Raw genomic sequence first — 13911 nt, 5'->3', positions numbered from 1 at the left:
GTTTAATTAGAAAAAAGCAAACAACATTGAAAGGGTTGTGTAAAGCTTGATTTCAGATTGAGTTTTAGAGTAGAATTTAACATCCTGCCTATCTTAAAACAAACCAAGAAGAACATCTGAGGCAACATTTCTCAAGGTATTTTGTCCTGTACACCTCTTCTCTCTGTTAGTGTGCTGTTCGCTTATGTGCGTCCTATTTCAGTAAACCTTTTTTAAATAAGTGAATTCACCTTTGATCACTTCAGTGAATGTCATTGACAGTGTTGCTTTTTTTCTCGTTGGTTACATTATCATATTTAAAGAGGTGGTGAGTTTTAGTGAGGAATTGAGAATGAAATATGGGAAGTAGGATGAGAAGAGTTAAACTAGCTATGCCAACAAAAATGGGTGAGTTACAAATCAAGGAGTTAGCCATATATTTGAGCCAGTTCTCACAGTTCTCACAGTTCTCATTGTTTCTCCTTGCATCCATATCTTTTCCCATTGGATGGGCTTGTTGTTGATTCCTTCTCCATTATATCTTTCTTTTTCTTTTCTCAGTTTCTTTATTCCTGACCCTGAATTTTGTTACTGTTGTCCTACACTCATTGTTCATATATTTCTCCAAGTGCCTTTCATGATTGCTTTCACTTCCTTTTTCCAGGCTGGTCATCAGGTTGCTTTGTTAGAGATTATCCACTGTCTTTGATGTTGTTCTGTCCTTTTAGACTGTGGATTCTCCAGGGAAAATGCTCTCTCTGTTCTGGGCTTTGGAAAAAGGGCAGATAATGGTAGTATTTGTAACCCATAAGAAATATTTAGAGTTTTTATGTTAAGCACATCTTTCAATTTCTGATTTGGTTAATTAGGCAGAAGTTTGTATTTTATGGATTGATGGACTCTATGCTTTCTCCACCTCTTCAGAAATTCCTGGAGATGTACTGTATAATTCAGAATTTTCCTAGTTCCTAATCTAGCCCTTATACCTTCTAATAGAACAGGAAATAAGTTTTTGAGGTCTTCAGGAGGTACCATTTAAAATATATACTACTAGAGATCCCTGTAGCATGTGTTCATATCTGTACAGTTTTCTTTAATTGTTTTTTTAAGAATTCTTTGTAACCAGAATCAAGACAAACTTTTCTTGTTTTGTGTTTTTTGTTTGGTTTTTTTTTTTAATTTATTTTTGATCAGCTTCTGAAAGTTCTGATGATAGTGAACAGGAAGATGACCAAAGTGCCCCGAATGTACATGCTGATGGCAAAGAGGAATCTCAACATGAAGCTGTAAGCCAAGATAAAAATGAACTCTGTCTAAAAGAAGAACAAAGCGGTTCATCCCTCCCAGAAGAAACTAAAACTCTGACAGATGTAGTAGTGCCCAAGTCAGGATCGAAATCCCCTGAAAGACTGCGAAAAGAGGTGGAAGAGTTATCTGAAGATACTGACTCTGATGGAGAAGACGAAGCCACAAAGAAGAGAAAGGATGTGAAAAAGGAGGTAGTGGATAAAATAGCAAAACCACAGGTAAAACGTGGTAAACGAAGATACTGTGTTGCAGAGGAATCTTTAAAGACTGTGTCACCTAATAGAAAGGATGAGAAGTCCAAGAACAAAGACTCCCTTAGTTTAGAAAACAGCAGTAACAGTTCCTCGGATGAAGATGAGGAAGACAAATCTAAAGTGAAAATCACTCCAACTAAAAAGTACAATGGACTAGAGGAGAAAAGGAAGTCTTTACGGACAAGTACTTTCTATTCAGGATTTTCTGAAGTGGGAGAGAAAAGAATAAAGCTTCTCAATAACTCTGATGAAAGGCTTCAGAACACCAGAGCAAAGGATCGAAAAGATGTCTGGTCAAGTATTCAGGGACAATGGCCAAAGAAAACACTGAAGGAACTGTTCTCGGACTCTGACACAGAAGCTGCTGCTTCCCCTCCACATGCTGCTCCTGAGGATGCTGCAGCAGAGGAGCAGCTTCAGACTCTTGCAGAAGAAGACATTTCTTTGCCTAGCTCTGAACTTGAAAAATCTTTGCCAGCTAGTGTGGACATTAAACCTGTTGAGGAGAAACCCACTGAAGTGGGTGAAAAGAAAGTTGAATTTCCAAGCAGTGGCAGTAATTCAGTGCTAAATACTCCTCCTACAACTCCTGAGTCACCTTCATCTATAACCGTAACGGAGTCCAGTAGACATCAGTCCAGTGTCACTGTCTCTGAGATGCTGCCACCAAATCAAGAAGAGATACGAAGCATTAAAAGTGAAACAGATAGCACAATAGAGGTGGACAGTGTGGCAGGCGAGCTGCAAGACCTCCAGTCTGAGGGAAATATTTCTCCAACAGGTTTTGATGCCAGCGTCAGCTCCAGTAGTAGTAATCAACCAGAGCCAGAGCATACTGAAAAAGGTAAAGGAAAGGGTAAACAGGGCTGTTTTCAACCTACCCAGCTCTCATTTTAGCATTGCTGATGTATTTTCATTCTGCTATGGTTACACTTCTGGAAAGTTAGTTGTTGGAAGAAGTAGTAGCCTGCTGTTTACTTCAAATGTGTGGAAATGGCATAATCATCTAGTGAATAAAATTTAATTTGCCAGGAAGTTTCTTGGCCTTTCATTAGGAATTGTGATGGTTTCAGTGCAGAATAAAGTATATAAAATAAAGTTTATACTGGACCTGGCAAGAAAAGCCCAGAGCAAACTGTAATACATTGTATAAGGAATTTTTGTAGCAAGATGGATACATTTTGAGAACCGTGCTTACAAGTAGAAGATACTGTTTCTTACATAAAATTTTGATTCTTTGTAAGCTGTTTATTTGGGGGGAGAAAGTGCCAATTATTGCATGCTCAGGCAACCATTTTGAACTTGCATCTTATGAAATTAATGTTTTAAAAAAATACAAGTCAAGCTGACAACAATCATTGACCTTATTAGCCATGTTTCACTTTCAGATGTGATTCTGCAGATTGAAGTCCCTATCCTGAGACCACTAGAGAATAGGGGATAATAAACACTGCCATCACTTGTGCAGGTGATGTCAGTGTACTGCTGCCTGCTTTTTAACTCTTTACAAGGCTGGATCAAAAAGCTTTTTTGTGAAAGTCACTGGCTCTTTTACAGTTCCATCAAAAGTACAGCTACTTTCACTGTGTTAAAGTGCCTAAAAAATGATTAATACAAATTTAAAAAATAACGTGTCTGAATATAATCCTGAGATGACAGAACTGATTTCTTCATCTCAACAGATTCCAGTTGATAACTGAATTTTTTCAAAATGCTCTTAATGTGTGTTACATTCATCATTCTGTTTGAATTGTTCTTTTGAAAGAATGCAACAAAATGTGTTTTCTTAAACAGAGGAGAGAGTTTGGAAGAGGTAAATATGTAGCACTCAATAAATACTCCTGTATTGCTTTGTTAATTATATATGTGTAGGTTTAGAACTTTGATTTGTTTGCTTTTTTATATAAAAGGAAATTACTGCCACATGAGAAAAGTTCTACATTATTGCACAATACTACTTCTACATGCATTAGACTTTAACTTCCTCTTTGATTTTGTCAGCATGCTGTCTGTTTTAGAAAATGGGGTTTCTTAATTTAAAATGGTTTTGTTACAGGAGTCATTTTTAATCTGTAAATCAGGTGGTTGTGGAACAACGTTTGAACAACTCCTAAAATTTGCTTTTTTAACAGGTGTACTAGAATTCTTTTATCTTCCTTTTCCCCTTGTAATCACAAATACCAGTAGACTTTTTCCTTTGTTTTTTTGTTTGCCTTTTTTTGTTGCTTTTTTAACATTATCTAAGATTACTGATCACAAGTGATAGTTCCAGTTTTTTCTCACAGCTTCCAAGTGCAACAGGCTTTTTTGAACATTTTTCAGTTCCATGAGTTCTTGATAAGTTTTTCAAATAAATGTATTTTAACTTAATTTACTGTAATAAAAAAATAAAAATCCATGTGGTTCAAGAGAAATTCTGATGATGCATAGGGGGAAGTATTTGCGATCATCTTGCATATGCACTTTTAACCAACAAACTTTGTCTGTTTTCTATCCTCCTTCACCACCTCTTGTTGATATAAGTAGAAAGCTGAGCTGTATTAAAAGATAGGCAGGCACAATCGCATTGTTGTCTACAAACTTAAGCTCTGAAGAGGTTTTTTTAAGACTGAGAAAAACACAAGTGCAAGTATTTATTTAATTTGTTTGTTTGTTTTCCTAATTATAGTCTGTACAGGCCAAAAAAGACTTAAAGATGCTCAGGGAGGAGGCAGCTCCTCAAAAAAACAGAAAAGAAGCCACAAAACATCTGTGAACAACAAAAAGAAGAGTAAAACTAGTAAGTACATCAGTTCAGTGTGAAATGAAATGTGTGTCATTTGTTTGAACGATTGTAGGAGATGAAGTCCGGAAATAAAAAATGTATTAAGACAAAATGTTCTCATCAGGGAATTCTTAATACTGCTTAAGTGAAGAATCTATCCTTGCTGGATGTCAGAGTGTCTTTAAATGTTTTGTTATTTCTGGACCTATTTCTAAGAGGCTGTTAATATCATATGAATCAGGAACACTAAGAGAGCAAGAAGAGCAAGTATTCCACACTTGGTAGAACTGGGACAGGAATCTCTGTGGCACAATAGCTGCATGTTTTAGAGGGGATCTGGATGAAATTGTAGTTTGTATTTCCTGCAAGATGAGTTTTTAGAGGTTAATATCTCTTCCAGTAGCAAATATGAGAATAATTCCAGAAAAATATAGGCTCTATTTTCTCCTTATATCATCTGTTACATCTTCAGTAAGTAATGCAACTTTTGCAGCTTTTTTGTATTTGTAGAAGCTAATTGGAATAGAAGCCACAATGCTGGGGAAGAGAAGCTTAATAAAAGCAGAGGTGTATTAGAGAGACACATGCACACAGTTCAGGAGACGGCAAGATCAATTACTGTCTCATCTCACTGTTAATAAAAAATACCAGGGAACAGTCAGCTGGAGTGTGAAGCTGGGAGGATAGCTCTGTTAAATCAAGGATAGAAAGCATATGCTATGCCTTTTTTCCTCTCTCTTTCACATCCTCCCCCCCCCCCCCCGCCCCCTTTTGTTTCCTTTAACAGGTTTTACTAAAAGTCTGTACTTTCTGGTCTGGTATTTGCTTTCACCCCACCCATCCTTCATGTTGATTGATCTCCTTCACGTTCTTTAATCCATTTTCATGCCATTTCACTAATCTCCTCCTTCCATAATCCTTACTCCTTCCCTCACCCCAGGAATTAAAGAAGCAAAACAAACTGAATTTGCAGAACTAATACACAATTTTTAGCCTTGCCATTGTTTCCTTGGATTTGGTGAATTTATCCCTATTTCTCAACCTATGTCTTTGTCAGGATGTTTCATGATTATTTTTTTTTCGTGTTTCAAAGTCATGATCTTTTGCACTTCAAAGCTAAAATTGTTTCTTGTACCATGTACAGTCCTTGGTGTGTACGCACTCTTTTTGTTAGACTTCAGGCACTGTTGTATGTAATAAGGGGAATAAATAGATAAAATGTGGAGTCAGTTGCGAGCAAAAAATGCTTTTTGCAAAATTCAGGTATATCAGTTAAAGCTGCTTTTTTAGCAGCTTCCACTCCTGCCTTTGGATTAAGCCAGCAGAAAACATCAGCTCTGCAGCCAGCAGAGTTCTTTCATACCAGATCGTAAAGACCACAACCAAAAGAGACTTTCAGGGTTCATTTTGTCAACACTTAGGGCAGGTACAACTAAGACATAAGGTTCTCTTGATAAATATTAATTGAACATGTTTTTTAGACATTATCACGTCTTTTAGACAGATTTTGTTACCTTTGATTAGGAAGCTGAATTCAGTTCAGCCTGTTGCTTTACAGTTAAAGTTATTTCAGTGTGAGGTGAAATTCTGTTTTGAGTCACCTGAAAATGTTTTTCTGCAATTAAAGAATTTGATCATCATGTCTGAGGAATTTTGTAGATCATGTCACGCAAATCCACATTATTGCTAGTTGTTTTAGCACAGAAAACCTAAAATGTTTACTCTTATTTCTGCTACATGTCCTAGGAATGCAGTGAAAAGCTTGTCTGTAACTAGTACCTCTATAACAGGTCAGAGGTTTGTATATATTGAATGCTGTATTAGAAATGAATATTAAAAAAAGTAAATGGAAGATAGGACATAACAATCAGTCTTGATAATTGTTTTAGAAGAAGTATAGTCCCATAAGCAGAAATACATGGGTAATTTTTGCACCTACATTGATACATGGACTTCCTCTTTGCCTTGTTTTCTAATGTAGGCAATTTATTTCTGGATATGATTTTAAACCAACAAGTGTGATGCTGTCTTGAACTGTTCAGGGAGTGGAGTGTTCCTTCACTATACAGACCTTTTGAGCAGCTAGATTGTATTTGAGAATTTCCTTACAAGTAGTGTGTCCCTGCCCCACCCCCTTACGTTCTTGCGTACACATTTTCAGCAATATCCTTACCAGTATTTGGGATGGGTTGTGGAGCCACAGTCTGGTACTTTTATTCACCCTCTAGCTCTGTTTGGTTCCTGTAGGTCCACATAATAGCTATGAATCTACCTGCACAGCAACTCACTGGACGGTGTTTCCAGTGAAGGTTTCCCTTTCACAGCATGCCAGAATTAGCAGGGCCCCATTCTATACCTGTCTTTAGGCGCTAGTGATGCAAAGAGCTGTGTGCTAAGCTTCTATACCAGGATGGATTATATCATTTTTGAGTAAAAGGATTTTGGTCAAATAAACTGATGTTGTATGAAAATCAGCACAGGGGTAGCTTCTGATAAGGTTTGGTTTGGGCAGGAAGCTTGCTTTGTTTTGTAACAATATATCTTCTTGTTTCTTCAGCAAATACCAGTGACAGTGAAGAGCTGTCTGCTGGTGAAAGTGTGTCCAAGTCTCAGTCAGCAAAATCGGTTTCTACTGGCATGAAATCTCATCAAACCAAATCACTCGCAAGAACACAATCTCCAGGAAAATGTGGGAAAAATGGAGAGAAGGAGTCTGATCTCAAAGAACAGAATAACCGTTTGCCCAAAGTTTACAAATGGAGTTTTCAAATGTGTAAGTACTTTCTTCAAAACAAGCCTGGTGTGGTCTTGTGGTATAGTATAAGAAGGCTTTCTGAATTTTGATATTTTTTTTTCCCCTAAAATTATTCGATTTTCAGTTTGCTTGATTTTGTGATAAATCCTGATTTAAAAATTTTAAAAAAAGAAAAGAAAAAGAAAAAAAACAGTTGTTTGGTTTTTTTGCAATTGCAATGCAGGAAGCTGTCTATATTGTACTCTTCCAATACTGCTTTTCGATATGGCTCCTATGCTGACTTGCTGTTCTTGCCATCCTGTGCAGACCTGTCATTGTGGCATGAATCCACTATATGTGCTTCTTGTGTTGATATTTCCGTGCTGTTTTACTCCTTATTCTGTAGTTATTTTTCAGACACGTACATGATTGCTTTGTAACTTTTTCCCCCCTTCCATTTTTGCCTTAGTGAACCAGGACATGTTTACTATTTCTAGTAATAAGAACTTTCAGTGTGTTTGTGTCAGTCAGATACAGGTACAGTTACAGTTAGGGGTGAGCAGTGTTGAAAGGATCATGCATTCGCCTGTCAGAAAAACAGTTCAGTAGCTTATTAATGCCTTAATATTAATACATCTTCTTAATTGCTTCTGTGTGTGCGTGTATGCTATTGCAGCATTATTTGCAGTGAGGAGAAAAGAGAGGTATGATAAAATAGTAGTTGATTGAAGCTTTCTTCCTCAATATAACAATAAGCAAACAATTGAAAATAATTATTTAAAAACAAAAATTTGCTAGTTTTAGCCCTCTCTCTTACAGTATCTGGGTATTTAATTGTCTAGTCAGCAATAAACTGTCCTTAGTACTGACCATGGATGTATAGCATTGCATGAGTTGTTTTCCCCTTGCTTTTAAAGGTTAAATTGAAACTATGTGCTGTGGCTGATTTAAATTACTTTTTGAAGTAATCCATAGCATCTCATTCAGTATTCACAGATGACCTTAGCGTATGTCAATTTTCTGAAGTTCTCAAAGCGTTATGCTCTGCACTTTTCTGCACTCTGTCCCAGGCTGTGTGAAGGCTGCTGTTCCTCACGTAAAGTGGGAACAGGAAGGAGCTGGCACAGCACACTTTTTATTTTTTTGCAGCAGCATTCTTTCATGCCCAGGGAATTCTCCACTTAGCCACCTGTTTCTGCAGTGAGAGAATCTGACCCTGCGTTATTTTCCTCTCCAGCCCTGAATCTCAGTGTTACTCTACTTTAAAAGTGTTTTTCTCCTAGTACTTCTTCACAGTCAAGTTCCATTCTTCCGCTCTTCAGGACAGTGTAATGTAATGGGTCTTTATTGTCACTTACCGGCCTGCTGAGGTTTGTGGGGCAGATTTCCTGTGCAACACATTTAAAGAGCTTTTGCTCCTTCTGTCCTTTCTACCTTGCTACATTGCACGTGCTAAATTTGCCTGGCAGAAGTTGGGCTTTGGTGTGCTATTTAACACATTTCTGCTGTTGTGGAGGTCTAAGACACTTGCAACGTCTCTGAGCTTTCCTCATCTTCCCACAGCCTACTGTAGTTGTGGCTTTTCATCCTTTGGTGCTACCTTCATTATAGGTTGATGAAGTGCATTCTGCACCCCACATTAGTTTAAATGATTCTTAAATGTCTTTGAATGGAGTGTCTCCTGTGTGGCTTACCTGAGGCTGAAAGGGCCTGAACAGAGATAGTTCCTCCTACCTGTGCCCCCCACAGCAGTGTGCACACTGGGGAGAGTTCCCAGCTGGAAACAGCCAGAGGGGCTGTTCCTGTGCTGGCTGTGTCCATCGACATCCCCGTGTGGGATGCCAGCAAGAAGGTCCTGTAGAGTTACACCTTATGGCCCATATGCCATGGACTCGATTAGAACCACCTCACAGCTATTCTGATTCCTGTTGTAACCTGCTTGTTTTGTAACAACCAAGACAGGTTGGGCAAGACTGACCTTCCTGGTGAATTAGGCCAAACTGACCTCTAGTGAGGACTCAAAACAACAGGCTCAAAGCTAGTTTTGGCCCCTATGTCTGCACCAGTTGCCTTCATTTTTTTTTTTTTCTTTTCCTTCATACAGGGAGGGAAATGCATGCATTTTCTTCCTCTCCCATTTCCTTAAAAAAAAAAAAGTGTATCTGGTGGTATCTTTTAAAAATAATAAAAAAGGAACAAAGTTTGTGATAATAGACAGCAGCTGCTGTTGCTGTGTTTCTTGGCTTTGTGTTGTGCTACCTCAAAGCACATCATAAAGATCTGAGCACTTCCCACTTCACTGAAATTCAGAAGTTTTTGTAAATGCTTCAATACAATAATTAACAGAGATTCTTTAACTTGCAGCTGACTTGGAAAATTTGACTAGCGCTGAGCGCATAACAGTCCTCCAAGAAAAATTGCAGGAAATCAGGAAGCATTACCTGTCCTTGAAATCTGAGGTGGCTTCCATTGACCGAAGAAGAAAGCGCTTAAAGAAAAAAGAGCGGGAAAGTAAGTGCTGGGAACTAAATTCCACTTCTAGAGGATTAAATTGCATGTCAAGTTATTAAGGTGTCAACAAGAGTTGGATAATTTTTAGGGAGATGTGTGCCATTAGGAGTGTGGTTTTGTTTGGCTTTTTTTAAAAACAATGTGTAGAGTTATTTTATGATCTTTAGAAGGTATGGTTCAGATATCCAGTGACTATGTAAGGGAAAAAAACATTAAAAAGGCATGCAATCTATTTAATTCTGTTTAGACAGAACTACTTAATACAGAAAATATAAACAGAAAAAGAAACTTTTTTAAGCAGTGAACAAAGTATCTAAGGTTATTAGTAACTTACAACTTTTCTTCAAGTTACACAAAAAGTTACTATAGCATTTCTTGTGTGTCTAGTTAGTGCCTTGCCTTTAGGATAAGTGATTTATTTTGAGTTCAAGGAGACTATCAATTAAATCTCTCATTTCCCTGAAGTTGCTTTACCTATTGCTGTAGGGAATGTTCTAGTGTGCCTGATTCCAGCAGCATTAAAAGGATTATTTTTTCCATGTCTTGTTTATGTGCACATAAACGAGTGCACTGAGTATAAGAAGAAAGACTGAAATGCCATGTGTAGTAAGATTTTATGGCTGCAACCATCACATGGGAACTGCAATTGCTTCTTGGTTGCCAGTGTAGGGTGTTTGTGCAGATTCAGGGCTGGGATGCGGCCCTACCTGTGCTGATTCCCACAGGAAAGAAAGGGAGCAGTTGACTGTGCTTGCGGGTCAGGAATGAGCTCTGGTGTCCACTGGCAGGGCCCTTGATCTGGGTGACCAGTGAACCAGGGCTGCACAGGGCAATGCCATGCTGTCTTGCACACAGCCGAAGCTGCCTCTCGGAGTGTTTCCCACAAAAACTAGGGAATGGAGGCTTTTTTCTTTTTAATTACTAGGCATTAGTTGCAGTATGTACGAGTGCTTCTTGTTGAACAGAAAACATTTTTATTGCTTAATTCGTAAATTTTTATAACCTGTGTTTTTCTCTTCCTGTGCAGGTGCTGCTACTACATCATCTTCCTCCTCATCACCTTCCTCTAGTTCCATTACGGCTGCAGTTATGTTAACTTTAGCAGAACCATCTATGTCAAGTTCATCACAGAATGGAATGTCAGTTGAGTGCAGGTGACAGCAGGACTTGCCAAAGCACTTTGCACTTAATGGCTGCTGAGGGCCACTCTTATTTTTTTGTTTGTTTTTTTTTGTTTTGTTTTTATACTGCACAGTGGCACAAAATTCAGACAAGCACTATTTTGTATTTAAAGTTGTTTCTTGACAAGCTAACTTTGCACTTAAGTGCACTTTTATGAAGAAGAAGTACAACAAACTGCTTTTCCTCAAGCAATAATTGTTTCCAACTTGTCTGGGAATTGTAAGTCTAGTGACTCGAAGGCCTTCCACTGTGGCAAATGGAGGCTGTTCACTGCCTGTAGAGACAGTACAATATGCATATAGTTGTTGGGTTGATCTAAATAAACGTGGTAAGGCTTACTGTATTCCCTGGTATTTTGTTAAAGCTGGAACATTTGATATTTTTCCATTTATTTATGACAAATATTGAACCTATTTTCATTTGTACAAGCTAATTGTTTTTTAACTGCTAAGTCACCTTATAGTGGCTTTAATTGTATACGTCAAGCACATGTATTCAATTCAAAACCTGCAGTTAGTAGGATGTTTGACATCAGTCCTGATAACCAAATACAAGGATTCCTTTAAAAAACAAAAAAAGACTGACTAATGTTTACAGGTTTGAATTAGGCCTAAATAGGTTACTCTGGGTTTTAAGAACCCATTAATTGGAATGAAACTACTGTACTTTGCCATTTTTCTATAAAACAGTATTTTTTTTTTAATTTTGATAAAATACATTATGAAAAAGAAAGAAAATGGCTAACAAACTGTATTAAATCTTAATGTATAAAGATTGTATTTAGCCAGTTTAAAGTGTATATTTATTCATATGGATTATAACAGTTATATTTTTGTGTTTTCTTGTAAATGTTTCTTTTCCCTTAAAGCAACAAATATTTCATTTGTAATGCTTATTTTATTACGAGCTTCAAGGAGAGGACTTCAAGACGGAGTAAGGTGTGAGGTTATAATTTGTGGTTGCTGATATGAACACTGCCACAAAAGGGTAGTTGTTTTTAAAATAAATAGCTAGCTGAGTGGTAGACATTTAATTTTTTAAATGCCTTGTACAAATTCCAAAACCAACTTCAAACTGTTTTCACTTGTATTGATTTTATGTTGTATGGATCCCAAGCTCTCTCCTGTTAATTATATACCTTTGTAAGACATTTGTATATTGCGGAAGTGTTCATTCAAGCTATTTAATACCTGGCACTGTTAATACACAGTACTTTATTGTACAGATTGTTTTACTGTTTTAATTGTAGTTCTGTGTACTTCCTTTGCCTGGGGAAATAGGGGCTGGCATGTTTTTCTTTGTTTTCTGGCAATACAACATGTAAGAATTCAAAGCATTTTGTTTGTAGATGCTAGTGTCAGAATCCTTTACATTTGACTTTTCTAAGAAAAGCATTTTCAGTCTTCGTAGTGTGTGCTTAAGGTTAACTGATTTTATTGAAAATGGTTTCAAAGTATTCAGAATTGTACAGGACTGTAAAAATTTGTTGACAAACGTTGAAGGAAAAGCTTATAGAAAAAAGCTATAAAATATATATTAGGTTCTGCAGAAAATGGAGAATTATGTAATATATTGTACAAATGTAAGCAAAGGCCTCTGAAATAAAATGCCATAGTTTGTGAATCCCTGATTTCGTTTCTAACAGTTTAATTAAGCAACCATAGTGTGTTCATTATAATGACATGAAGCTGCAGAATCAGTTTAGCAAATGATGTTTGATACGGTGTAATAAGCATATAAAGATAACCTAGAGCAGGTACATTGGCCTAATGTTCCTCTTACTGATTATTTCAAATTCATCCTCTTTTTCAGCAGAGTGAGAGAACGTGGCCCATTGACATCATTAAGACAGCACAAGTTGAAAAAAAGGTGAATTTTGATTCACATTAATTCAGGTAGTTTGAAAATGTAAAAGCAAGCTCCCGAAGATATTTGCCAATTTCTAGTACCAACTGCCTCAAGTTCAGATTCAGCAGAAGTGAAACTGGAATAAAACTTTTAGTGTTAATCTGCTTACATCATGTGTGGCTGTACTTTGGTTGACCAAAATACTGTTACGCCTGCAAAATAATAGATTACTGATGAGACTGATAAATAACAAATGATAATAAGCTTTAGAAACACTGACTGTATTTAAAAATTACCAGTGATCTGAGACTGACAGGAGTAACTTTAATACTTTCAGTGGGGGCTACTCAGAGGATATTTACTTATGTTTTAAGTTTAGAATTAATAATCAGTCGTAATAGTTCAGTTCTGCCTTTCAGGCTCAGTAGGCATAACTGGTATTGATTTAACTGGGAACTACATCTGGGCAAGCAAGAGCAAATTCGGATCTCCACTCACTAGTTCTTGATCAGCTCTTAGTTTTAGGCCCATCATTTTTCTATGAGAGGATTTTTTTGTTTACCTGTTTTAACAGGGATCGTTAGTCACTTCCCCACTCCTAAACTGAGCTTTGTGCATAAATAGATTTTTGCTGAGATGATTTTTGTTGTACTTCATGTGCAGTTTAATGAATAGTCAGAAATCTGTTCTGGATGTTTTATATTGGACCTCGTCTGTGAAGTGTGTCTATAAATCATACTCTCCAGGTCATGTTACTTGCGTCCCAGTGGTTACAAAGGAAGGTCTTTGGCAAACTGTTAGACAAGCAATTTTATCCCATGTTCCAGTGAGTCAAATTTGAACTTCTTTTCAGGTTACGTATGGTAATGTATCTTTAAATGTGGGTGTGCTCCCTGCTTGGCATGCACACTGTACAGCTGAGAAAGTGTTCCACTGGCAGTGATTGCTGGGCTGTACCCATACCCTTGAGTGCCAGCTCAGACCACGACCTGAAAGGCAAAGTGAGACAAACTACTTCTCCTTTATCCTTTACACCTTGGCTCAGCAACAGAATTGAGTTTTGCATGTCTCATGTTTGATCATGTTGAGAATAGCTGAGAGACTAGACTATCTGCATATGCCGAGAGAAAGCACGCCTTGCTTGCGGGCTGTCTGCGTTGCCCCCGACTCCCTTTATTTACAGTCTCCACCAGTGCTCGTATGGACTTGTAGTTTCCGTCATGCTGTGGAACTTCCCTGTTGCCACAGGGCTTAAACTCCCTGGCAGAGTTCTGGAGGCTGTATGCCTTTTCAGCTTGTCAAATGTAATTTTGTTGTATTTTGATGGTTCT

At 37.5% G+C, this 13911-nt stretch overlaps 1 protein-coding gene across 2 annotated transcripts in view; it reads left to right on the top strand.

Moving 5' to 3' along the window:
- ARID4B (AT-rich interaction domain 4B) overlaps positions 1 to 12355 on the top strand; it is a 93449-nt gene extending 81094 nt beyond the window's left edge. For both annotated transcript variants that reach the window (XM_074863158.1, XM_074863157.1), the window contains 5 exons: positions 1174 to 2385; positions 4210 to 4320; positions 6863 to 7078; positions 9404 to 9550; positions 10578 to 12355. In XM_074863158.1, the coding sequence (XP_074719259.1) occupies positions 1174 to 2385; positions 4210 to 4320; positions 6863 to 7078; positions 9404 to 9550; positions 10578 to 10708 (1817 nt within the window). In that variant the 3' untranslated portion in view covers positions 10709 to 12355. The remainder of the gene's footprint in view (positions 1 to 1173; positions 2386 to 4209; positions 4321 to 6862; positions 7079 to 9403; positions 9551 to 10577) is intronic.
- The last annotated feature ends 1556 nt before the right edge of the window (positions 12356 to 13911 follow it).

The sequence above is a fragment of the Strix uralensis genome, chromosome 3 (assembly GCF_047716275.1).
Source record: "Strix uralensis isolate ZFMK-TIS-50842 chromosome 3, bStrUra1, whole genome shotgun sequence".
Classification (NCBI taxonomy): Eukaryota; Metazoa; Chordata; class Aves; order Strigiformes; family Strigidae; genus Strix; species Strix uralensis.
This window is presented reverse-complemented; position numbering and strand designations above follow the sequence as displayed.